Below are 24668 nucleotides of genomic sequence, written 5' to 3'. Positions count from 1 at the left end.
TACCATCGAGTGTTTAATGTTGCACATATTTCAGATCATAAATAGTAAGGTTGGTAAATATGTGTTTTCTTTCCTAGCAAAAGTTAAATGGAGACATGTATATTTTCAGACTTCGGCCAGCTCCCCCGACCCATTCCAGGTGCAAGGAACTGTTCGCCGCTGCTTGCAGCTTAAAATATTAATATTATAGGACTGAAACACACAATAACCTCATTCCTGACCACATTTTGAAATGTGAAAAACAACAACCAGAACTATGATAACCAGCATCTTCCCTCAACTATGAAGGTAGTTTCTCCTGTATTGTGTGCTTGTTCTTTTATTTGTACCTGTTTTATCCACCTTTAAAGTATACAGTCCAAGTAAAAGCCCTCAAGAGGCCCTTTAGGCTGAAAATTGTATTGTACCCCACAGGACAGTGTTGGGCAGAACAGACTGGTGATTTTCTTTGACCCTTACCCCTAATGCCTCAAGATGATGTATCATGTGTGCAAAGCTGAAACTCCACACAAGATGGTGCAGTGGTGCAAGAGGGAAGTTCATTGAGTATCCAATGTGGAGAGGGTTCATCTTCAAAGGTTTATTAATGTTCTCAGTATTCTTTGACCCCGACATGTTAGATTTTAACATTTGGAAAATCTAAACGTGGCCCTACAGCAAAGTCATTGGTCTCAAAAAACAACAATCATGGTAACATTGTTGAGTAGCCATGCTAAAATTGAAAAGATAAACAAATGAATAGGCAAAAACATGCATAGAAACAGACAGAAACACAGGCATTATAAGTCTGCGCAATTGTGGCAAAATTTGCTTCTAAGCCTTTGTTTAAACAATTGCTCTTTAGACATACTGATAGTTACAACAATGGATAATTCATTAAACCCAGTAGATTTATCATATAGCAGGTAAGTGCTACGCATTTAAATAAATGGAGGCTAATTGTCTTTGGGCTCAACAACCTAGATACACTGAACTTCTTGGAGCAGAAAATATTAAGTTTAAGCGGCATGTTCATGCCTGAAGTAGTCCAACAACTTGGGGACTATCAGTTTCCATCAATGTCTGCCTCTGGGATCCAACTGAAATGTTCCCAGCTCTACACATTAAATTGGAAACAGGTTGAATTACTCGGCTGTAACACAAAAGAATACATTTTCTAGAGGAACTGTCTTTTCATTAAATGCATGTTGCGTAAGATTATCTCATCAAAAAAACACAGGAAGTGACTATTAGCTCTACAGCCATTCATATTGTTTATGGAGCGTTTGTTATCAGGCACCAAATTTAGATTTTTACATCAGTGAAAAGGTCGAAAATGTATCATTACACAATTATAAAGGTATAATATTATAAAGGAAAACAGAAGCCCTTGTGGAATTGTATGTATTGAGATCACGGGTTAGTGTTTCAGTAGTTAGACTGGTTTCCACGCCCTTTGTCCCTGTTCCAAGTTAAGACATTATTCAGAACAGGCTCAACACTGAAAAATCACACAACATGCTCCACTGCCACTACTATCTTTTCAGAGCGTTTTCAGAGCTTCATTTGTTGGCTTTAAGAAGGTACAAACTGTACCATAACCAGTTAAATTATTTTGTAAACTGCAGAGAAAATAAGGGGTTAAGCATCTTATTATCTCCTTTCTCTTTCAGAAATTGCAGGATGACAAACATATGAAAGCTAAACATGAATTCAGCTCATTAACTTCCGAATTACAGCAGCTTTGGTGCTAAATATGAATTTGTGTCCCACAAATCTGAGATTCATTGTTTGTTGTGAGGCAACTCAGCCTTTCGGCTCAGTGAGAGTGGTGAGTGAATCAACTCACTGCACTCAGGTGTGTGGAGTTTTCATATACCCTGAGACTCATTATCTCACCTTCAGAGGTAGTGAGACGTTCTCCTTGTGGCTTCTCAAGTTTTCAGTCTCTCTAATCTCTAAACACCAACTCAGAACTTTGTGTGTATTTGATGTCAATTGTTGCCTGTTTCCCAGTGTATAATTAGGGGTGCGACTCCAGAAGCCTTTACCTTTCATGTATTTTGGGTCTCCTGGAAAATTTTGGTTTTAAGTCAGCTGCTTGGCAGGGGTGGTTTTTTTTTTTCAATTTAGTGCTTTATTTCATTAAGGCAGCCTGTACTGTACCAACTATTGTGATTTAGTGGTTACCCCCCCCCCCCCCCCCTTTCCTGACAGTTTGTACTATCGTGTCCCTACTATGGACCTACCAATATGGTCATGTACTGTATAGGTTGTATGCTGCGTGTATCTAACTCTTATTCAGTTGGATTGCCACACTTCCAAATCCAGTCAGTGACTGACCCCTTGTGACCTGTTGGACTTCAAAGAAAGGCAAAAACACCGTTCTTCGGTGCAAGACAGTGAGATAAAGACTGCAGTTGGCTGTAAATTTAGATTGTGCAAATTCTGCAAATTGTGTGAGCACATTAACTGGCTAAAAATACACATTGAATGATCTGGTGAAGAATTTATCATTTTGTATCATCATCCTTCGAAGGACCATGTACAATACAAATAAATACAAACCTTCAAAAGTCAGTTATGTCAGCAAAATAGCCAAAAAAAACAACAAAACACCCAAAAATGTTCTTATCATATTTGAAGCACAACCAGAGTGGCTTCTCTGTTAAGCATATGTTAGGTTACATAACCATCCCTACTGTGACTGTAAATATAAGCATGTGTGTGAGAAAGAAACTGATTTATGGCCAGCCATAAATTGTGAAGAGAACAAATGCAGTCTGCATCAATGGGGCAAAGTAATATTGAGATTACTTACTAACTTTATACATACTCTTTACGCCACTTAATTTATTTAATAACTTAAGTTACTTGTTACTTTGCAGATTGAAATGAATAATACAAAATAAACAAATGAATCACTATGTTTTATTATAGGTCTAGGTTTAGATAATACTTCATTGATACTGAGGGGAAATTCACATACTATCCCCACCTTTACCACCTGCGTCATTAAAGTGGCTGTACTCGATATTTGAAAAAAAATACGTTGTTTTTTTATATTTGCTGGAACTGTCTGATCAAAAACGAATCAAGATTCTGCTATTGTATTGCCTATATAAAGTGTTTTCAGAAGCATATTTTAGTGTACTGTTTAGCTGTAAAATGAGTTGCAGATGCCATTAGGAGCAGACAATGATAGGTAGAGCAATATTACTTACAGATTGTTGATTGTGCTGTCTGAATATAGTGACAATTTCAACTTTTGGTACTTGAAGTACATGTTGCACTTGAACATTACAACTACTTAGGAAACATTTTGAATGCTTGACTTTTACTTACTTACAAAGTATTTCTACAGTGTATATTGCTACATTTACACAAGTAAAAGATCTGATGAGGCTACTTTTTCCACCACTGCACAGCCTTTGTGCACAATGTTGGTGTTCAGTTGTAAGGCTTGGTTCAACCCTCAGTTTTGTGTTTTCTCTGTATCTCCTGCTGACATTTCGCAAGCCAAAAGAATTCAGTTTGCTAAGTTGGATAAAATTAAACTCCCACGCTCACCATAGTACAAAATGTAGCCGACACAGAACATTTAATCAAAGACAGATTTCTCTCTTTCTCCTCGTCTCTTATGGAACTGACAGCTATATAGCTATGCCCCCACGGGTTACAAGCACCAGAGATTCAGTTGCTTCTTAAACAGACTGTATCATCGACTGAAAGGACTCATAACAACTACTACTACATAACTTCTGTACTTTTACTTAATAACATTTTCAATGCGGATCTTTTATACAGCATATTGTAATGATGCCAATTCAAAAATGGAGCTGAACTATCAAAAGATAGGGCTGTTACTCTATCCCACTCTCCGCACTCTCTCCCTGCTGGGAAGGACAGCTGTCCACCGGGGAGAACTGCCTCACTCAGGGGTCTGCGGCCATGTTGCAATTAAAATATAATGCAACAGTCCATTGTGGGGTCACCGACTTTCGGGGAAAAGAACTATGAAATAAAGTTTATTCAATGAAGGGCAGAATGTCCCTGCTATAAGGTATCAGCTGCAGTAAAGCCTTCCGACTCCAGAATCACTTCCTATTGTGTTCAAGTGAAAATTAAATAACATCTTCAGGGTACAGAAACTCAAAGAATGTAAATATGTGAAACCTTTAGTGTCAAGTTTCAGGACAAAAGTATTGTTTTTAAAACCATTTAAAAACACAAATGGGCAGGCGAAAGAACTTATTTCTAAAGTTTTCTTTTCTTTTTCTTTGAATAATTTTGGAGTATGGGAGAAACCGGAGCACCCGGAGGAAACCCATACTCTATTTTCAATCCAATTAAATTTAGCTGCAAGTGTTCGAAGTGTTCATTAATTCGGATCACCTGGAGTAAACACACACACACACACACACACACACACACACACACTTATTTTTTTGACCATGGAGTGTTGAAGGAAACTCGATCACCTGGAATAAATCTATGCTTTCTTCTGCTGCTTTCTGTGATGCTGCAACCAGTGCAAGGGAGGGAGGGATGGATAGATAGATAGATAGATAGATGGATAGATGGATGGAAGTCTGGGGTTGGAGGGTGAGGAGTTGGCAAAAGAGTGGTTGGGATAAAGAGTTGAAGGGTTAGGGGAGGAGAGAAAAGGATGTTACTTCTCTCTCTTCTTTCTCTCCTGCTTCTCTTTACATCTTCCTCCTGCTGTTTCTTTCTACTATTCTCTTCATTCCTCTCCTGTTTCAGCCTCTTGTCTGCCTCTTCCTTTGCTTTCTCCTCCTCCTTTTTCATCTTCACCTTCTCTGTGTTTCTTAAGTTTGTGTTAACCACCTTATCTAAAGCTGTTATCCGTAAGATTTGAGATACCTTGTTTCTAGTGGCCTCTTTGGCAGTAATATGTAATTGCAGGCGAGACTGTTCTTTCAGAGACCTCCTTGTTGTCATGTTCGTAGTCGTTAACATGGACATATTAAAGTATGGACGTCAGACCAAAAAATGTTGCTACTTCCTGGTTGTGTAGCGTCTTCTTGTGAATGCAGGATGTAGAAATGTTTGCGTTCCCGAGCCCATGCCCAAACTCCAAGCATGAAACAACACGAAAAAACAACAAGCTTTTGTAAACTTTATTGACACACATTCCCCTCTCTACTTCTGGTCCGTCACCTGTATGTTACCCTCCTAAATGCATACACACATACACACGTTACTATTACACTTCTGCCCTCACTACAAGTCTGACTCAGAAGTAGAACATTTCCAATTCCCAATTTCCGAGTACAAGTGAACGCAGCATAACCGACATTGCCAAGCTCAACCAATGGCTGCTGACTGATGCAGCACATTTGAATACAGAGAGGGAATGTCACCACAGACACAGACTGGAAAACTGGTAAAGAGGCAATTTGTGGGTTATATGACCAATCACTCTTCATTCAAAAATCTCATTGTCTTTGACAGGAGGGAACCAGAAGTGTGAAAATGCTAACTCACTTCTGGGTATGAGGGCACTTTTCTCAAGCAGATACAAAGTGTATTCTCAACAATGTTACAAAACGAAATAATACAATTATACAGTTGTATAACTTTTCTGTGTGAGTTCTGTAACCACTATAATACTCCCGTCCGAGCAAATTCACAGCTTATTACCACCACCTACTGACATAACAAGAGCCTAACATGACATGAGACAGCCAGTTCTGGGTTTTGTCCTCTAAAATCACACTTTTATCTACTCACTAATCTCCAGTTGATCTTTCATGGAGATGGAGAATTTGAATCCTTGAGTAAATGTAGTTAGGTTTTCACGATCTGGAAAAGATGAAGGGTATTGTGTTAATAAAAAATATATATTTCTTCTATTGCAGCTGTGAATAGGGAACTCTTTGTAAGAGTTTCTGTATGATGCAGAATAATGAATTGCCCAACAACCTTTTATTTTGTAAGGAGCTTCTACTTGTTTTATTTCGGCAAACCCTTCTTACTTAAAAAGTAAAGTAGAGCCTCCAGTAATTTAGAATGATCCAATCAATGCAGCTGCACTTCATCCCAGAGATAAAGACGAAAGAAGTAGAGCATTATTTTAACAGGAATATGTGAATATCACAGTGATCTTTCTTTTTTCAGAGGGCAAACCTTCTGTACAACATGTGCTCTAAAGGTAGGTTACCTGTAATGTCATATACTGACGCAGGGAGCTCAATGACCTTCGCCAAAACAGGCCCGTGTGTGACTAGAAACTCCCCCTACCAAGCCTCTCCTCCAACACGCCCACAGACACACAGACATGTAGGATACCTGATAGATTTAACAACGTTGGGCGTTTCCAAACACTGCAGGGCTCTCCGTGAAACATCGACACCACTTCACCAGCACCAGGACCAACAGCGATACACCAGCGACCCGAAGGAGCACGCAGCAGGACCGTCAACATGAGCAGGTAAGGACTCGGGTCTGCTCCCCAATTCAATTAAAGTAGAGCAGCGCACGAATGAGCTGCATGACACGACAGGCTAGGGACAAATGTAACTTTAAGAACACATTTTTAAGGAAGTCTACTTGCATTCATATTACACTCACAGGATCGTTTTTCTGCATGAGTACTTTCACTTTAAAGTAGACTAGGCCTGCATTCAGCTGATGGTACTTCTGCACATTTACTTGAGTCTACGCCTTTGAATGGAGGGCATTGGCCTGCACTGGATATTTATTTCCCTGAATGGTAGCATTCCTCTCCTTATGTATATGATCTGAATACTTGTTCCACCACTGCAGATTTGCGGAAGTGAGGAAGTAAGCACGGTTCCTTTTGAACAGTTTTAACTGATAATATTTTTAACGTTTACACTTCCATCGCCTTTACCTTTTTATTTTGCTATTTCTCTGTATAAAAATAACATTTAATCCGATTTTTTTTTAATTTGAAGGACAAATCAAACTTATTAAAGCCACTTTTGTACTTTTTTTTTTTTTTACTTCTGTGCTTTTATTTTATTTATGGGCACTTTTTGAATCAAAGGCTTCCTCGGTGCAGAGTGATGCAGATATCTTGAGTTTAAGTCATATTTAATGTCAGGACACCTCAGTTCATTTCACCTCATTTCAACAGGATGGTCTGCTCAGTATTAATACTGCTTTCTTTGGAGTCATGTGAAAACAATTAAAGCCAAACAATAAAACATTTAAAAAAAATAAACAAACAGTTACAGCAGTTTGCACAGTCTGTTGATCAGTATAATTATGCCCAGGCTTCAGTTTATGTTTTAAAGCCTGTAAACTATTGTGTTCACACATATAGAACTGTCTTACTGATGCCATGTTGTTCAATAAACAACCAACTAGGAAGTACTCAAGTTTCACACCCTCCTGGACAAACTGTTGACTTTATGTGACATAATTTGTGCTGCAATGTCTCTTAGGGATAATGATTTTGGAGCAGTTCACGAATGCAACCCTATAGAAGAGTGTTATTGACCTCATCTTGGACTCTCACGTGTCTCATTACTTGTTGTAACTTGAACCAGTAAAGGAAGTGCCGGCCTCCTCTTTAACTTGTACTATGCACATTCTTCACAGAGAATTCAATTAAAGCCAGATACTTGTGTGCAACTGTCTTTCTTTTAGGGAGAAATATGTACGGTCATACCTATATACAGTATAAAGAAGGAATGGCATTCACTATGGTAACTTTTTGAATCCCCCATAGATATAAGCATTTACTGCATATAGCACTTAAACAAAACAAACACCCTCAGTGACCTTGTGACAGTCACTGACAAGACTTTGTTGGTAACGCAGTCTGGAAAGTGTCAGACTCCCATTTTGCAGCCCTGGTCCGAATTTTCCCGTATCCATTACTCCTTCTTCATTTCTTTGCCGCGAACAGGGACATTTATGTGTTTTTACTTCTTTCTTACATAAGACATTGCATAAGTTTCCTCTGGGACCTCCTCCACACCTAAATGGAATCCAGTCTGGATTTCATCAGGCCTGCTGTGTTCATCTTCCCCCATCCCCCATCCCCCGCCAAGTCCAGCCTCTCCGCAGATGTTTGTGCTCTTACATCTGTGAATACCATAGAAGACCCACTAATGGTTTTCTTGTGTCCTGCAGTAAAATGGCAAGTAGGGTAGGGTCAAAAACTATGTTTTGTGTTTATGCTAAAGTGGAGAAATTTGGCCATCGAAGAGTCCAGCTTCAAAGGGAGAAGTGTGTTTTCAGTAGTCCATGCTGTTTATTAATCATGCACATTGAGTGGAAGGTTCCTACAGTAGCCATGGTAAAAGTAGTAGTAAATACATTGATTTCCCTACATGATATTTGGTAGTAGAACCAGACTGATATCATTATCATTATCTGTAGGTATTGGCATATACTGTACGTTACCTAATATGCGCTGATAGGGAAACTTTTTTACAGAACATATAATGTAGAAAACTATGCTTTAGAAATTAGAAGTTTTTATTTATCGTTTATTTAAATGGTCAGCAATTGTCTGATACTGAACATACAGTATTATTTAACTACATAGTACTGTACTGGTACAAAATCGGTGCATAATCCACATTGATTCCATCTCAAAAATTCACTAAATCATCTGCCAAATCAGTAATCTCAGATTTTTTTTCCTCTCTAAAATCAGTATCAGTATCGGCCTCAAAAATCCCATATTGGTTGTTTGTGTAGTCTCAAATGGTAACTTGATCTTCTGCTGATCATATTTACTTGACAACACCTAAATAACGGTGATTTAGCTATGTAATCATTTTAAAGAAATAGTTTGACATTTTTGAAATCACACTTTACTTATAGGCTACTTTGGACAGAACCAGGCAGGCTTCTTCTAGTCTTTATGCTAAGCGAGGCTATCTAGCTACTACTTGTAATTAGCCTACAGACACATAAGAGTGGTATATTGATCTTCTCATAACTCTTAGCAAAATAAGTCAAGATAGATATTTTTCAGATCATACATTTGCCTCAAGGTGCTTTACATGGCAACCTCTATCATTAGACCCTAGAATAAGCATGTCTTCATGCTTTTAGGGCATCAAAATGCTACTTTCAGGTAGGGCACCAATGTAGTTTTGCTGGATTAAAACTTAAGCAGTTGCAGTTAATGATTGGAGGGGTTGGAGGTGGCGGGCTGTGAGCCGTTAGTGGACACTGTGTTCTTTTTGAGCTCTTGTTTGCGCCACAACTTAATTTATGCATTTTATTTATTATTCAGTTGTGTGCATAACTAATTTTTTTTAGCGCGGGTGGTTGTAAATATTCAAAAAAACAAGTTTCAAGAATGATCTTGCAGATTTTAGTCTAAAAGTGTCAACATGAGGTATTTGTCTAATGGTCAGATGCTTGTGCTAGAAACTTTAACCAGATACTACAACAGAAAGTTAGATAGTTAATCTTATACTGAAGATTGGGCAATTACTTCAGTTCAAGTTAACTAGTGGAACAGGAGATTAATCATTTAATAAACAGCCTGGCAAAGCTCTCTGAAGTGCAGAAGATATGTGATCACTTGCATCAGTTTTTGAGCAGAGCTGTGAAACAGAACACAATGTTATTTTGGAGAGGAACTGAGAAAGCCTGCTCACAACCGAAATCTGGACTCAATTATGGTTCATTCCAAACTTTTCCGTTCTCTAAGCACTGAATACCACAGAGTACAATAAAAGAAACAAGGGGAGGAGTAGAGGATGAGAGGGACAATAGAAAAAGGAAGGCAGGAAGCAGAACGTAAAGTGTTTAGCATCATAGACTCCAAGACCTCTGCATTATAGATGCATTATAGATGCATTCTGTCAATGTTGATAAAAGCATGGAAGGTTACCAGCTGAAGGAATTGGTGTCAGGGATACATCCTGGGAGGCTTCAAAGCAGCGCACATGGTTTTCAGGAACAATTTCAGGGTACATGGGGCCTAGTTATTAGATACCTTAGCTCTTACGTAACCCTGTCACAATCTTTAGATGATACTTCTGTTATCTGTATTTTGTGATCTGTTTTTATGTGGAATAATCTTACAGAGTTTAAATGTCTTCAAACCCTTTTAGAGTTTGCAGTTCTTCCTTTCAACAGTCTTTACTCTGCCAGTGGTGATGTAACTTTTTTCATCTGGTGCTGCTTTAGAAACCATGTGATGTTTATTTAGTTATGCATTTAGTCAAGCACGTGACAGCTCAGTAAATATCTGACTGTAGGAATTGCAAAGGAACAATTGTGGAATGTATTTCCTTCTCCCAAATAGTTTGATCTCAGAATTAAATGGCATAATAATGACTATTTCTTAGTGTAACTGACCACTGACCGACATTGTCTTAGTCAGTGCCTACGTGCATATATCCAAAACATCTTTCACACTGTTAGAAATACTGGTGCTTAATTACAGTTCCTGAGGGTTTTCATGCACATGACAGTGACTCCATTGTTGATAGTGTTATAGTCTGTGGAGAGAGAGATTTTTCCAAAACATCATGTGGTACATAATGTCCTGCCAGTTCTTATATTCACGCTGCTCAGAATCACTTTGTAAAGTCAACAGAAAGGTTGCATTTGCAGAGATTTAGAGTCATGACCTAAATTATCTACTGTACGTTGTTACAGATTGTGCAATCACTGTTACAAAGATGGACTTCAAACTTTGAATTAGCATCCAGTTATCCATTCTATCAAATACTATAAACTGTGGGGCAAGATGACGGTTGGTGTAGGAAATAATTGGGCTGTTGACAGATCTGTTTGGATTACCTTTGCTTTTTAGGCTCAAAGTCAGACTGTGTTCTGTTCTGTGTTGTACAGATGTTGGTTTTCAAAATTGTATCAAATATCAGCAAAAAAAACTAAACAAAAACATGATGTTTCGCCACCTCAGAGAATTGCCAGAAGCAGATATGATTTGCAACTTTGTTAGGTCAGAGGAATGGAATGAATGTCGCAACAGGCATTAGGGATGAAAAGTGAGCATTGTCATTCTCATGAACTGACTATCCCACAGTTTTCTGCACTGCAGTCATACAGTGACTGTGAATGACAGTTACCAACCAAAAACATCTAATTTTACAGTTGAAAGCAACATTATCCAAGGGTTATTGTTAGAAAATGTATTATTAAGAGCATTCTCATCATGTTTCGACATTCCTGAATGCTTCAAAATGCAAAACCCAACATTAATAAGAATCTTTGAACCGTCATACAGTATAGCCTGACTAATTGCTTACAAAAAATGCGTCATCAGATTATAAACTTTTTCTTTCTGCAGGTGTCTGATTACCAAGTCGGAGGTGCAAGGCTTCATCGAGAGGTGTATGACGGGTGTGGGCACCAAGCAGCATCATGCCCGCAGCCTGGCCGAGGTGCTGGTGGAGGGAGACCACAGGGGACACTACAGCCATGGTCTCAACAGGATGGGTCAGTGAGGCTCTTTATCATTTTGTCTGCATATTTAATTTAAAGGTGGCAGCACTATTGTAAAGAAGAAAAATCAAGACCCCATCTAATTTCATCAGTTAATTGTGATGCACTATAATGTAGTCTAGAAATGTTTATTTGACAAAGATGAGTCACACTAATGTAGAATTTTAGGTCTGCATGTGAAACAATCTCTCAGCTATCCTTTAGCTAACTCTTTGATTGGTACGTTTTTGTGTCTGTATTTAAATATGTTTTTTCTCTACAAATATGGTTCTTCAACAGACATGTATGTAAAGGACATCCAGTCAGGAATCTGTGCCAAAGACGGTGAGCCGGAGGTGGTAAAGGAGAGTGCAGCCACGGCACTGGTGGATGGGAAGAACCTCCTGGGTCCTGTGGTGGGAAACTTCTGCATGAATCTGGCCATTAAGAAGGCAAAAGAAGCTGGCATTGGCTGGGTGGTGGCACACGGTGAGTTCAAAAAGAAAAATCTCAGATGCAGCTGCTACACAGGCCTTCAGGACATGTTACAACAGAAATGTGTGCATTTATCTATTATTATGTCGCAACATCTTGGTTGGTGTAATTTTGACAGAGAATTTCATTTCTGGTGAAAGAATCAGATGATTGGCCTGATTGGGATGCCAGAGTTAAAAGTCAAAATGTGTCTGTAACTGCTACATTTTACTGCTGGGCTCATTTTATATGTATTTTGGCATCCTGATACATTTGTCGTAATTGTAGGTGAGCGTTTCAAAAACTTGCAAAGCCATAACTGCTGTGCTGGTTCTATTTTAGCAAAGCCAAGGTTAATCTGCAGGGTTAACGTGTTCTTGTTTCTCGCGGAACTTTAACTAGCATGCTCAAGTTTCAGATGCAGAGTGTTTGGCTCATATAACAGACAATTAAGTGTGAGAGAAGAGAAACGAAGCCAGTGCAGTGTCTGATGACTGCACAAACATGCACTGCATTGAATTTAAATGAATGCAACTGATTTTAGAGAGGAAAACGTTCCGATTGCTGATTAGTACTGTTTTTTTTTTTACAGTAGAATCACTTTTCAGGTTATACAAGAACAACTGTGAACAATTTAACGACACCAAAGTGGTCAACTGATCTCAGCAAATAAAACAATGAAAATGCGTGTTTACTGTATGGCACTTTTTTTCCCCTTAGGTTCTAACCATTACGGTATTGCTGGATACTACGCAATGCAAGCGCTGAAGGAAAACATGATTGTAAGTGAAATGTTTATTTGCCTTACTATGAATTTTATTGAAACAAAATAACCCTTTCTTTGTAATGGAGGTGAATGTAATAATCTAATCACAATCTGACCACCACAGGGCATGTCCTTTACCAACACGTCCCCACTGGTGGTTCCCACACGTGGTAAAGAGGTAAATGTGTTGTTGATTCTATAAAGTCATGCCATTAAAAAAACTTCTCTGTCTCATTCTAATACTGTGAACCTGCTATTTTGTAGTGCACTTTGGGCACCAATCCCATCAGCGTGGCAGCTCCTGCTAAAGACGGAGACAGCTTTGTTCTGGACATGGCCACATCAGCAGTAGCACTTGGAAAGGTAAGATCCGTTTCATACTGATAAACCAACAAGGCTGCCTTATATAGAGAATGCAACTTCCTCAGTACATAGAAACATTTATTGGTCCGATAGTCATCTAAATAGCTTTCTCAAATAGATTTTTCAATCGTTAGTGACTGCACAAGAGAGTTCTGAGTTTTATTTTCAAACTAACTTGGGTTAATTTGGACATAAAAGCATCACCAGTTTTTCTGAAACTAGTTTTAGTGGCACTGAATGAATAAGGCGCTGAAGGGCCATTGTAATTTTTATATATATATATATATATATATAAAATCTGTCCCGTTCAGTACGCAAGTCATGGTTCGGTACACGTGTGTACCGTTCGGTTTATGAGATGCAACGTAGCGTAAGCCGTCATGACTGCTGTCCTTTCTCATATCCATCTCAGCGCTATGTCTCAGCGCCCCGTCTCAGCGCGTCAATCCCGGTGCACTGGGAGGCTTGCTTCACGCGCTCCCTGTAGGCACACGGCCACAACGCTACGCAAGCTCCCGCTACGCACTTTCTCGCTACGCTCTTCTTCGATGGGTTTTTTGAATCCTCTTGGCAACAGCTCGCTACGCTCCGCTCTGTTTGTTCGTGTCTGTCTGGTTAAATCCGTGGTTAAATGACCACATCAATGTCTCTTTCTACTCTGAAAAAAAAGAAAGATTGACACAGAAAACTGCCAGGTAACCAGAGAAGTTTTTGTTTCTGTCTCTGTGAAGCCTGAGTTTACTCTGCAGCCATATCTGTGTGTAAAGAGGAGAAGTTGATAACAATCCTGCTACTCTGCATTTATGTTACATTCATTTGTGTCAGTCCAGTTTTTGATGAATAAACTAATGTTTCATATGTACTTGTCAGTCTAGGAAAGTAACTAGTTACTGAAGTAATCAGATAAATGTAGTGGAGTAAAAAGTAGAATATTTCCTCTGATTTGTAGAGTAGAAGAATAAAGTAGCATGTAAATAAAATACTCAAGTAAAGGAGAAGAGCCTCAAACTTTACTTTAGTCCAATAATTGAGTGAAACCCTCTGGTTCACAGGTTTGTTCATTTAATAAGGATTGTTTTTGACAAGCTTGTTGCACTTTGAGGTCATGACTACTATTTCGATTGATAAAATAAAGACACTATACTGTATTCACTCCTATGTCGCTACATTGTTTTACAATATCCATTAAAGTGATGCTCATATTTTTACAGCCCCTCATTTTGGATCATTTTTGTTAACCGGCCTCAATTCCAAATTAATCTAATAGCCCTGATGCCCTATTTCAGTCAGTTCAGTGATTGCTGTTTGTGTGTGTGCGTGTGCGTGTGCGTGTGCGTGTGCGTGTGTGTGTGTGTGTGTGTGTGTGTGTGTGTGTGTGTGTGTGTGTGTGTGTGTGTGTGTGTGTGTGTGTGTGTGTGTGTGTGTGTGTGTGTGTGTGTGTGTGTGTGTGTGTGTGTGTGTGTGTGTGTGTGTGTGTGTGTGTGTGTGTGTGTGTGTGTGTGTGTGTGTGTTACATTTCTGTTTTTACAAATATATGTTATCTGTATAATATTGTTGTTGTTAAATATGTTATAGCTACAGTTTAAAATGAAAGCAAAGGATTATCAAGGTGTTCTTTGTAACTGTGTTTTAAAAAGCTTAGTGTTTTATGTGTACAGGTGGAGCTCCATGAGCGGCGTGGAGACACCATCCCTGAGGGCTGGGGCTGTGACCCACAGGGCAAGTTGACCACTGACCCCAAGAGAGTTCTCAGCGGAGGAGGACTGGTGCCCATTGGTGGGAGCGAAGCCACAGGTCAGAAACTAGCTGATAAAAGTCCTCGCTCCCTTGAAATCAAGGAGGAATCGTGCAGTTTAAAATGTAAACACTTCTCTGAATGACTATGTACAGCACAAACATGTTTCACTATTTTTGAGAGACACTTAAAATCTATGCTTTCATTTGCTCAAAAAACTGCTACAAACTAAAAAATCCCAGCCCGACCCACATCAGAGATTTGACTTTTGTCAGAGTACTTATTTTGACTTTTCTTGCTTGCAAATATTTTTTCCCCTTCCTGTTTACTAATCTGTAGAGAGATTATTTTAACACATATTTTTTTCCACCATATGACCCTTGTGGGTCTCAGTAGGGATATGTAGGAGTGAAAAATGTGATGTGAAGAAGGAAGAAGCAACAACATTTTTTCTATTATGATAAAAGACGGGAAGTGACAGCAGTTCTAAACAGGGTGGGATGACACCATATGAGAATGCTCTGTCTTGATTATGTGGGTTTTTGGCTGATCGTATATTGTGATAAACTGTATTTTTTGCCGTCATCCTCTCTCTTCATGAAACGACTGACTCTTGTGTTGTTTACCTCAGGAGGGTACAAAGGCTACGGTCTAGGAATGATGGTGGAAGTGTTCTGCGGTATCTTGGCCGGTGCCCAGTACAGCAATCATGTCCGCACATGGAAAGTAACAGACCGTGTTGCCAACTTGGTACGTTATTCATTTTGGCTTGTGCTGTGTTTCAGAGAACATATTGACCTTATTTCAAAGACGTGACCACTGTCCTAACCATATCTGCATTTTTTCAATAGCTAAAATGAAAATATATCTTAGAAATAAATTCAAGTTTTAAACTTATTTGCACAAATTTTTCAAATGTTTTTGCATTTATCCATTTTAAAGTGCCTAAATCACCTTGAGTTGGATCTTGTGACTGAGCAGTTACCCAATTAAAAAAACGGAAAAAACAAACAAACTTACTTTTGGAGTTATTGTCCAATTAAGTAAACATTTCCATATTTATGATCATTGTTGATTAGATACATAAGTTAGTGCAAGATGGTAATAAGGAAGGTAATGATCAGCTCACAGCAAAGAAACGTGGCAAGTGAAACGCAGTCTTTGACAGCTGCTGTTAAAGATAAGTACTGTTCTTGAAAAGATAAGCACAATCAAGGAGTCTTGACGTAGGCCGCGATACGTCACATCATGGCTCTCTTTACTGTATGCATGGGGTCAGTTCAGTGTTGTCATCACCTGTCTTGTGTTTTTAGGGTCAGTGTTTCGTTGCGATCAACCCAGATAACTTCGCTCCTGGGTTCGCTGACAGGATGTCAGACCTGCTGTCCATCCAAAGAGGATTGGACCCTGTGAGTAGATCCTGCTGCTGCTGCTATGAGGATATAAAAAACCAGGGGAAAAAAAATATGTAGACGATGTCCAATGATTGCAACCCGTTTTTTAAAAAGAAAATATAACAAAGCAAGTGAATCGCCTTGAGTTTCATTTGGATCGCTTCTGTCTGTCGCAGGCTGACGCCGGCGCTCCTGTTTTGACTGCCGGAGATCCAGAGAGAATGAACATGAAGAAGTGTGAGGAGATGGGTGGGATCCCCTACCACATCAACGTGGTCAACTACATGGTAAGAGCTAACTGATCACATATATTACAAGATGCTACTCTCATGTCACTATCCTTAATATGAAGCTACAACCAGCAGCTGATTAACTTATCTTTGCTTGAAGAGTGGAAACATTTAGCCTTCAAGTTCTTATGCTAAGCCAAGTGGCTGCGGATGAATGAGAAGGTTGTGCTATTGATCTTTTAATCGAATTCTCAGCAAACGACTAAGCATTATCCGTGATTGCATTTTTTTCTTCTTCTGCAGAACGAATGTGCCAAGAGAGTTGGTGTCAGCCCACTGCTGCCATGTGACAATCTCATCTCCAATTAGTCTGTGGAGTCAATACTCTCAGCACTGGAAATCTGCCACCTCTGCTCCTCTTCAAGTTCACATTGAGCTACTTGGGAATGCAATTTCGTTTATGAAACATCACTACACGTTGACAATCAAATTTTATTCATTTTAACTGCACTCGTCCAGTGTTTCAGTCTCTTCAAACTTTTATCATCTTTAAATTTGTGACATTAAAAGGAAAATATCAAACATGTTCCCTCTCTTTTCCTGAAGAAAGGGAACATGTTTTGTTTGTGTCTCAAAATACTGCTGCATCCAAATGTAAATTTAAAAAAGTCTTTAAGATGTTGTATTTCTGACAAAAAAAAATGGCACACTGTTGAAAGCCATAGCTGTGGGGGCTGATGGCTGGATCTGAATGAGTGGTGCTGTTATCGTGGTTTATTGTCATAAATTTAACAGTTGTGTCATTTCCTTTTAGTGAGCTGCAGTGAATTTTTGTAACTGTACAGTAGTCCGGCTACATTATATTTTTTTAATGCTTGGAAGCATTTAAAATGACAGTGAAAATGTTTGTTTTTTTAATCCAAGGTCATAATAAAAACACCATGTGCCTATTTCAATATAAGCTGTTTTTTTGTTGTTGTTCTTATACAACTGCCTCATGTTGTCTGAATAAGATCAATTTGTTATATTAATTCTGCATTAATGTATTGTGTTTTCTTGGTTATGCTTCATCTACATGTCTATCCACAAGACAAGCAACTGAATTTCAACCACCAGATGGCGTTGTGAGCATCAACGTATTTTATGTAAATCTTTTTGTGACAGGTAATGGTCTAATATTACAATGTGTCCAATGTCATCAATGCCAAACATTACTTATTAGCATCAATCAAAACTCATTGCATGCTTCAAATGTGTTTTAAAATCAACCTTTTTCTTTTCAAGTGGTGGTTTTATTCTGACCCAGTTGTTACTCTGTGTTTATTACACACATATAAACATGGAGTTGGTATATTAAGAATCACATATTAAGTACAGTAACTACAGTATCCGCTTACATGTTTAATTCAACCTCCCTGACCTGTGGGACATCCATAAACTACAGCTTTCTGACCACTAGATGGAGACAAAGTATGAGTAAACTACTGGGTTTGGAGCGTCATCGGTCTACTCCTGGATGCCTTCATGTGCATGCAAATGCTTATATCATTTCATTCACATTTTGATGAATGAAAATGTGATGCCGTTATGGTTGTTGGGCATCTTTATAAAGATATTGATATTTACATTTAATACTCATTATTTTCTAATAAGATACTAAGTGTTACACTATTGGATGTAAGGCTGATATGTGAGAAGAACTATACTTCATGATATACATTCAATTCAATTCAATTCAAAAAACTTTATTTGTCCCCGGGGGGCAATTCAGGGCACACAGAGCAGCAAATTACGACAGTGCAATTATACAAAAAAAACATTTTAACCTAACACAAGAATAAAGTGTAAAAGAAGAGTAAGTGTCAGGATGTTGGTGTGTTAGTACAGGTAGGATAAGTGTCAGAATGTTAGTGTGTTAGTACAGGTAGGATAAGTGTCAGGATGTTAGTGTGTTAGTACAGGTTAGATACATGGCAAGTACATAAATCAGTAGCTTGTTCAATAGTCATTATTATTTCAAAAAACAGTAAGATTGGGTGATTTTTTCGATGTTCTTGGTATTGAATATTTTTTTCCAATTTAAAAGTGCTTGAATTAATTTTAAAACATTAATGTTTCACTCATCATCAAAGCTAATGTAAAATGATACCACCTTGATCTCCTGTCCCAGTCACAAAATGCATGGTATTTGGATGTGTAAATTTCTCTTCTTTGAGATTTGCAGATGATCATTACAACATTTAAATTTAGATGGACTAGTTTTAATTCCTAGCTCCTATTGCAGTTTGTAATATTTGTATGAGTGTGCATGAAATAACCAGCTCTGTGCACATCAATATATTGCATAAATCTGGTTAATTTGTGTGTGTGTGTCTGCAATGTATCTTTATGCACATGATGCACTCGAAAACAGTCAGCAAGTACAATTTAAATTATTGTCAAATTATTTTCAAATGTATGTTTTAACCTGTCTACGTGTTCTTCTTGCAACACTTACATCACAATTTGTCCTGAAAATGAGTGAAGAAAAGGCCTCTCCCAAAGCCACAAGGGAGAAGGGGGACTGGTTAGTGACAGATGCCCAGATCAGGACCTTAATCTCTCATGCCAAAAGTCCTGGCACTGGGCCTTGGACCCTGGATGTCCCGTTAACACTTGGCTGGCCGCAGACAAAAGAAGAGAAATCAACAAATCAATGGGCTTTCAGCCCCACCGGGGGAGGGGAAAGGCGGTGGGTGAGGGGTGTAATGCTGGGCTGGGCTCGACTGGGCCAGGTCTGCGCTTGTGTAGGAAGGGGATGCATGGAGATTAGGTCTGGGCTGAGTGGAGGGCTCCACCGAGTCCAAGGATTAAGGGGCCGATTCAAACACTCGTTTTAGGGGGCAGACTTGGAGGTGTGTGTGCATGGATGGATAGATGGATTTTAGGGGTCTAATCTGCCTTGGCCCGGTGCCCTTGTGCAGATTAGATGGGGCCCCCAAGAGCAGGGCCACTGGCTAGGATTAAGCAGATTCTAACAGGTGTTTTCTTTTGTGCTGCTGAGGGGGGATCTGTCCATCACTCACTGAACGAGCAAATTATGAAGTGAGCGGCTACTACTGATGGGCCGAGTGATGCCAAAAGGGCATGACGTGTGTTTGTGTGGGTCAGTGTTTGTTTTTGGATTTATAGAGTGTGCAGTGGTGTATTTCATTTCATAAAGCACTGTCATATCTGCAGGATATTAATCTGGTGAGGGAGCAAAAACCTGAACTAAACTGCTACTAAACTGTGGGATTACTCACACATACAAAACTCTTTGATTTAGAAGGTAAAATCCTGATGTGGCTGATCAGTTGTTGTTAAGTAGCTGCGCTGCAGTGAACCACGGTGTAGAAGATTAGTGTAGCTGCTACTGGAGAGCACTGGAGAACACTTTCACACTGTAGGAGGATCAGATCAGAAGAGCTTAGAAGTCACAGAGCTCGTCACTAACCTCTTTAGCCAAGAATCAGAAATACACACACAAACAACACAGCTGGAGAGACAGTTGTGTTGTTGGATAGAAAATAGATAGGTATTATACTCTTAAATCATCAGTAAGAACAAATCATCAGTATGCACAAAAAAAATTACATTTGATTTTGTTAAAATGTTGTGTAACTGATGAAAAGTCCACAGTGCTTACATGATAACACTTTTACATAATTGCTGTTTGATCTTTTAATATCATACAGTGTTGTAACCCTGATATAGAAAATGTATTTTTGGAAAGCAATACAATACAGCTTTATTATCTAAGTGGAAATTTGACTACATCTCAGCCCTCTAACACACCAACATAATGAGATGGAACATCAGAGACCGCATTATGGAGATTACAGTTATGTTTTATACAAACACTAAATGAGAAAATAAAAATGTCATGTGCAAAGTTGCGCGAGGGAAGGCGTGTATTACATATTAGTACGAGAGTAATGACAGACAGAAGGGAGGACTGGAGTGATGGAGAGAGTGGGAGGAGAGCTAGAAAAGCTCTGCTGCTCTCCTGCTGGGTCTTTAATGAAGTGGATTGACTTCCTGGTTTGTTCCTCCCAGCTGTTGTCCCTACAAAGCCAAGATATTTGGCCTTGGCTCTTTGTCCTGCTCGGGCTGCCATACCTCCAAATGACCGAGCGAACACGTACAAATAAAAGCAAAGCATCTGGTGTCTCGTTCTCTCCAACTGCTCCGGAATGCAAACGTCTCTCCATCTGTTGCCTCACTCACTACAATTTACAGATTGGTGCTGATCATGCTGGATAAAACTCCACGAAACTTTTACGGGCAAGCTTTTAACGCAAGACATGAATACTGGAATATTGATAAATGCCTGACTATCCTTCACTCTCATATTGCTTACATCAGATTTGTTTCTTCTCTCTATTTTTGTTTTTCTTATTTTTCATATTTTTGTTCAAACTTTTTCAATCATATCACAAATAGAAAAAGATAAACCAACAACCAAAAACAGAAACCCACACCCACACATCCAAACTTATTCTATACTGTAAAGCATAAATACAACGATATACAATATACAATGAAAACAAAAATGATAAAACTTGGGAATACAAGCTCACTAGAGTATAAAATCACAAGATACAAGTTGTACTTCATTATTACAAATAGAAAGTCAAAAAATGGCAGGAGACTCTGTTGTTAATGACTAAATCACGGACCTGCTCCAATACATGACATGTCCTGCCTCGTGCACAATCTACCATCCTGACGTTGTCCTGAGTGCATGTTGAAAACTTAACTTTGAGACAAATAACTGAACCCTTACTCCGGATGGATGATTGCATTAGAAAATTCAACATTTTCCAGCAAAAGGTGGCATCCTCTGGTGTCTACCACGGCTGCAACACTTGGTTTCTTCTCACATATGTGAATACATCATACATATCATATCATGTCACTTGTGTAAACAAGGTAAACTGCTTACACTGCTGGAAAAAAAGCCAGTTTGGGCTTTATGTGTGAAACTTCTGTCCTCTTGTAAACCAGGTGGTTCGTTAGTTGTTTCTTAGTTAAAGTGAAATGAGGGAAGAACAAATAAAAATCAGACAGGAGGTGGGCATCCAACACTCTCTTTTCCTCCGTGCTTTTCACTTTGTGGTGGCGAGTGGATTTAATTTCCTCTGTGTGGTTTGCACACCTCTGGATATCATGACTGCCAGCTTCTGGCTCTTACACCAACATGTCAACAGACAGCTGAGGTGTTGGATGGCCTTTGTCTTTGTGTGAGGTCCTAAGGACTTTTTAACAGTTGTCTGCGTTTGTTTTCTACTTAGCATCATGCTGGGTCCATTGAACATGTAGCATTTTAACATCAATACATCCTCAACACATTAGCTTAAAGAAATATTGTCACTAAATAAACAAGACCATCGCTGATAGGATTGGCAGTCTTTGGTGGTTAATGTTGGATAGAATGTATTTGAGAGTGGTTTACAAGGATTGGCACAGGGAAAAGAAAACACTAGAGAAAACAAATTAAAAGCTCTGTCCTATTTTGCAACAGCATCTCAAATTCAAAATGCTGCATAGTGATCTTGAAACAAACACAGCACATTTATAAAAATGTGTTTTTGTCTAGTTTTCATAGTTACATTTATGCAATTCCTACTTTTTTTTAGCTGTTTCTTTATCTTCAAACGTGCATATAATTTTTTGTGTAGTGCAGTGGACCAGCATCCAACAGGACAATCATCTGTGTCTAATAGTGGGTCATGTGCTGCTATGGTAAAAATAGGTGGCCTGCTGCACATATATCCTCACAAGCGACTGTAATATACTGGCAAAGTTCAATCCTAGAAATAGCCCAACTGACTCTTCCTGTGAACAGTCAGCGCTTTTGAGTCGTGAAGATTTTGTCACTTGCTCCCACCCACAGCCATGGGAAGTGACAGTCCTGAAACAGAAGCACCACAGAGCAGCATGACTTCACGCTGCACACCGTGATCTCCATGAAGCCAGTTGACGGGATCCTGCTGTGTCCTGTTATGAGGTGACAGGTACGACACAAGGCAACAGAGAGTCATAATCTGTAATTACGGCTCAGCAAAAAAGGGGAAGAGGAGAATCCACCATTTGCTAACCAGCTGCTGATCAATTGTTCTTGCTCTGACCCCTATATTAAATCAATTGCATCGATAGCTTGTGTATTATTGAACCAGTGCACCCTGAAAAAAAGATTAAAGAACAATAGTCATTGATTGAGATGCCAATCTCTATTTATCTCTCAACTACTAGAATATACATGGGTGGACGAATACATGTCAGGAATTTATTGGGGATTTTTGTGTTGTTGGTTTGAGCACTTTTGTGCCTGAGTGGCACTATTTAAAACACCATATTGGGTAAAAGTAACAGATTTAAAAAAAGAAAAATCACTGCCATAAGAATCATTTGAAAGATGCTCAACTCTATAACAACTTCTGGCAGAGTCTCATAGACGCTCAGTGTAAATATGTTTAAAAGCACCCTAAAAGCATCCTAAAAGGGGCCTCCACTAATAATCTCAGCCTGTTAAAATGTTAATGAACTTCTGGCTTCTGAGGCTCTGGATTGAGCTATACGGCTTGATCTTTAACAAAAACATGCATAATGGGAAATGTAGGATTCACTTTGGAGCTTGATCCACGTCCCAGACTGAAAGATTAAGATATCTCTGCCTCTGCTTTTTCAGTTTTAATCTTACACTAATGAACCATGGGAGTATATCTTAAACAACATTGCAACAGATGTGCACAATTGAGTTGTGAATTTTTGTTAAAAGTGGTCGAGCAGCAATGTACAGACTGTCGTGGCCATGTTCTGTGCCGGGGGAACTCACAGTGCAGCGAGACCAGCTACAAATTTCTTTGTCCTTTTTTTACTTTAACAACTTTATACGTTATAGTTTGCTCACTAAATTCTCCTGGTTTATATACTGTCTACTGTATTCTTCTTTCATCCCCCTTTTCTTTTTTCCTTCTCCTTGAATAACTTTGTAACTTTTGTTTTGAAAAGTAATATCATTTTAGACAACATCATTACCATCATATCAGGGCTTTTAACACAGCAATGTTCTATTTATCGTGTAATTTTAAAAAGAAAATCAAATTCTGCTGCCTGGTGGACACTTCAGCACAAGAAACAGTGAAAATCAAGGAATCCATGATGGACACAAATATAATGCTGTTCAAGACGAATCCTATGTGGAAGTGGATCAATGGGATAAGTTCAAAGCATGAAAAAGCTTTTGATCATGGACAAAACAGAGAGACATATTGCCGCCCCTTCCTGCTAAATAAGCTTTGAGGTTCACAAGCCTCTTTTGACCTCAGATAAAGGTGCTGCATGTGCTATTGTGTCTTGGTTTATTCCTCCCCTCTGGGCAAAAGAAGCCTTCATCTACAGTAGGGGGATTAGTGTCCACAAGACCCAGGCAAGAAACAAAACCTAACACACTTTCAGAGGCCACCCCCGACACACGCACAGATGATGCTCTGCTCCATCAGGCCAGCTGCCACCCAGTTTGCAGTTTATAACCAGGAGTCAGAAGGCTGCTGATGTGTGACAACAACAACAGGTGATGGAGGGAGGGACGGGGACAGCCGCTCACCTTTCTCTGTGGTTGGTCACTTGGTGTTGGTTTAGGGGCTCCAAGGCCAGCGCCCGGGGCCTCATTGATGGATGGGTACAGCTGAGATGATCCTGATCTAACGAGGGCCGAGTAGGGGCACAACCTGACCCTGAGGATACTCTGACCCCCCAATTCTCTATGCATTGTATTTTCTCCTTGAAAAGTAGCAGCAGAACAATGTATCGGTTTGCCTTTTTTTTAAATGAGATATCAGATTCTGTCAGTGATATGACAGAGGCTGCTCCCTGATCCCAGAGACATGAGCAGTGTGTAAAAGCAGCAATGGAGTTTGATCGACATTTAGGTAATTTATAATTCTCTAAATATACATATGTATATTAGTTAATTCAGTTTGATACACCACAGTATTCTCTTGTCTTATTCCAGGACCTGAATCAATTCTCACGTCTTCATTTTTTCAGTGTGATGGGAAAACTAAATGTCTGAAAAGAGTCAGATAAGAGTCTCTGTTAACTTGAAATAACTTATTTAACACAGTTTTGGCTTTTTGTCTCGACTTTTAAGAGAAAAGTTTTTTTTGCATCCTGTAATGGTCTGAATTTTATTCCAATAGCAATTCATACAAAGTGTAAATTTGCCTTTAAACGCTGACTATTTTTAAATTCATCTGTTTTGCTTGTTTCCTGGATTAAATTAGATGATG

The 24668-nt window shown here is 39.1% G+C and overlaps 1 protein-coding gene across 1 annotated transcript; it reads left to right on the top strand.

The window, feature by feature from the left end:
* The first annotated feature begins 6301 nt into the window (after positions 1 to 6301).
* LOC310949895 (putative oxidoreductase YjmC) lies at positions 6302 to 17314 on the top strand. Its single transcript, XM_083917499.1, has 11 exons — positions 6302 to 6433; positions 11258 to 11406; positions 11692 to 11880; positions 12586 to 12647; positions 12756 to 12809; positions 12896 to 12994; positions 14653 to 14788; positions 15361 to 15479; positions 16043 to 16138; positions 16300 to 16410; positions 16657 to 17314. Exons 1-11 carry the CDS (start codon positions 6426 to 6428, stop codon positions 16720 to 16722), a joined length of 1089 nt encoding a protein of 362 aa, XP_083773625.1. The 5' UTR covers positions 6302 to 6425; the 3' UTR covers positions 16723 to 17314.
* The last annotated feature ends 7354 nt before the right edge of the window (positions 17315 to 24668 follow it).

This window comes from Echiichthys vipera (genome assembly GCF_963691815.1).
Source record: "Echiichthys vipera genome assembly, chromosome: 7".
Classification (NCBI taxonomy): Eukaryota; Metazoa; Chordata; class Actinopteri; order Perciformes; family Trachinidae; genus Echiichthys; species Echiichthys vipera.
This window is presented reverse-complemented; position numbering and strand designations above follow the sequence as displayed.

Bases quoted from the DNA above. Each gene is read 5' to 3' on its own strand.
- LOC310949895 (XM_083917499.1), top strand. The intron at 11,881-12,585 runs GTGAGTTCAAAA...TTTTCCCCTTAG, and splicing joins TGGCTGGGTGGTGGCACACG to GTTCTAACCATTACGGTATT. The intron at 12,810-12,895 runs GTAAATGTGTTG...GCTATTTTGTAG, and splicing joins TTCCCACACGTGGTAAAGAG to TGCACTTTGGGCACCAATCC.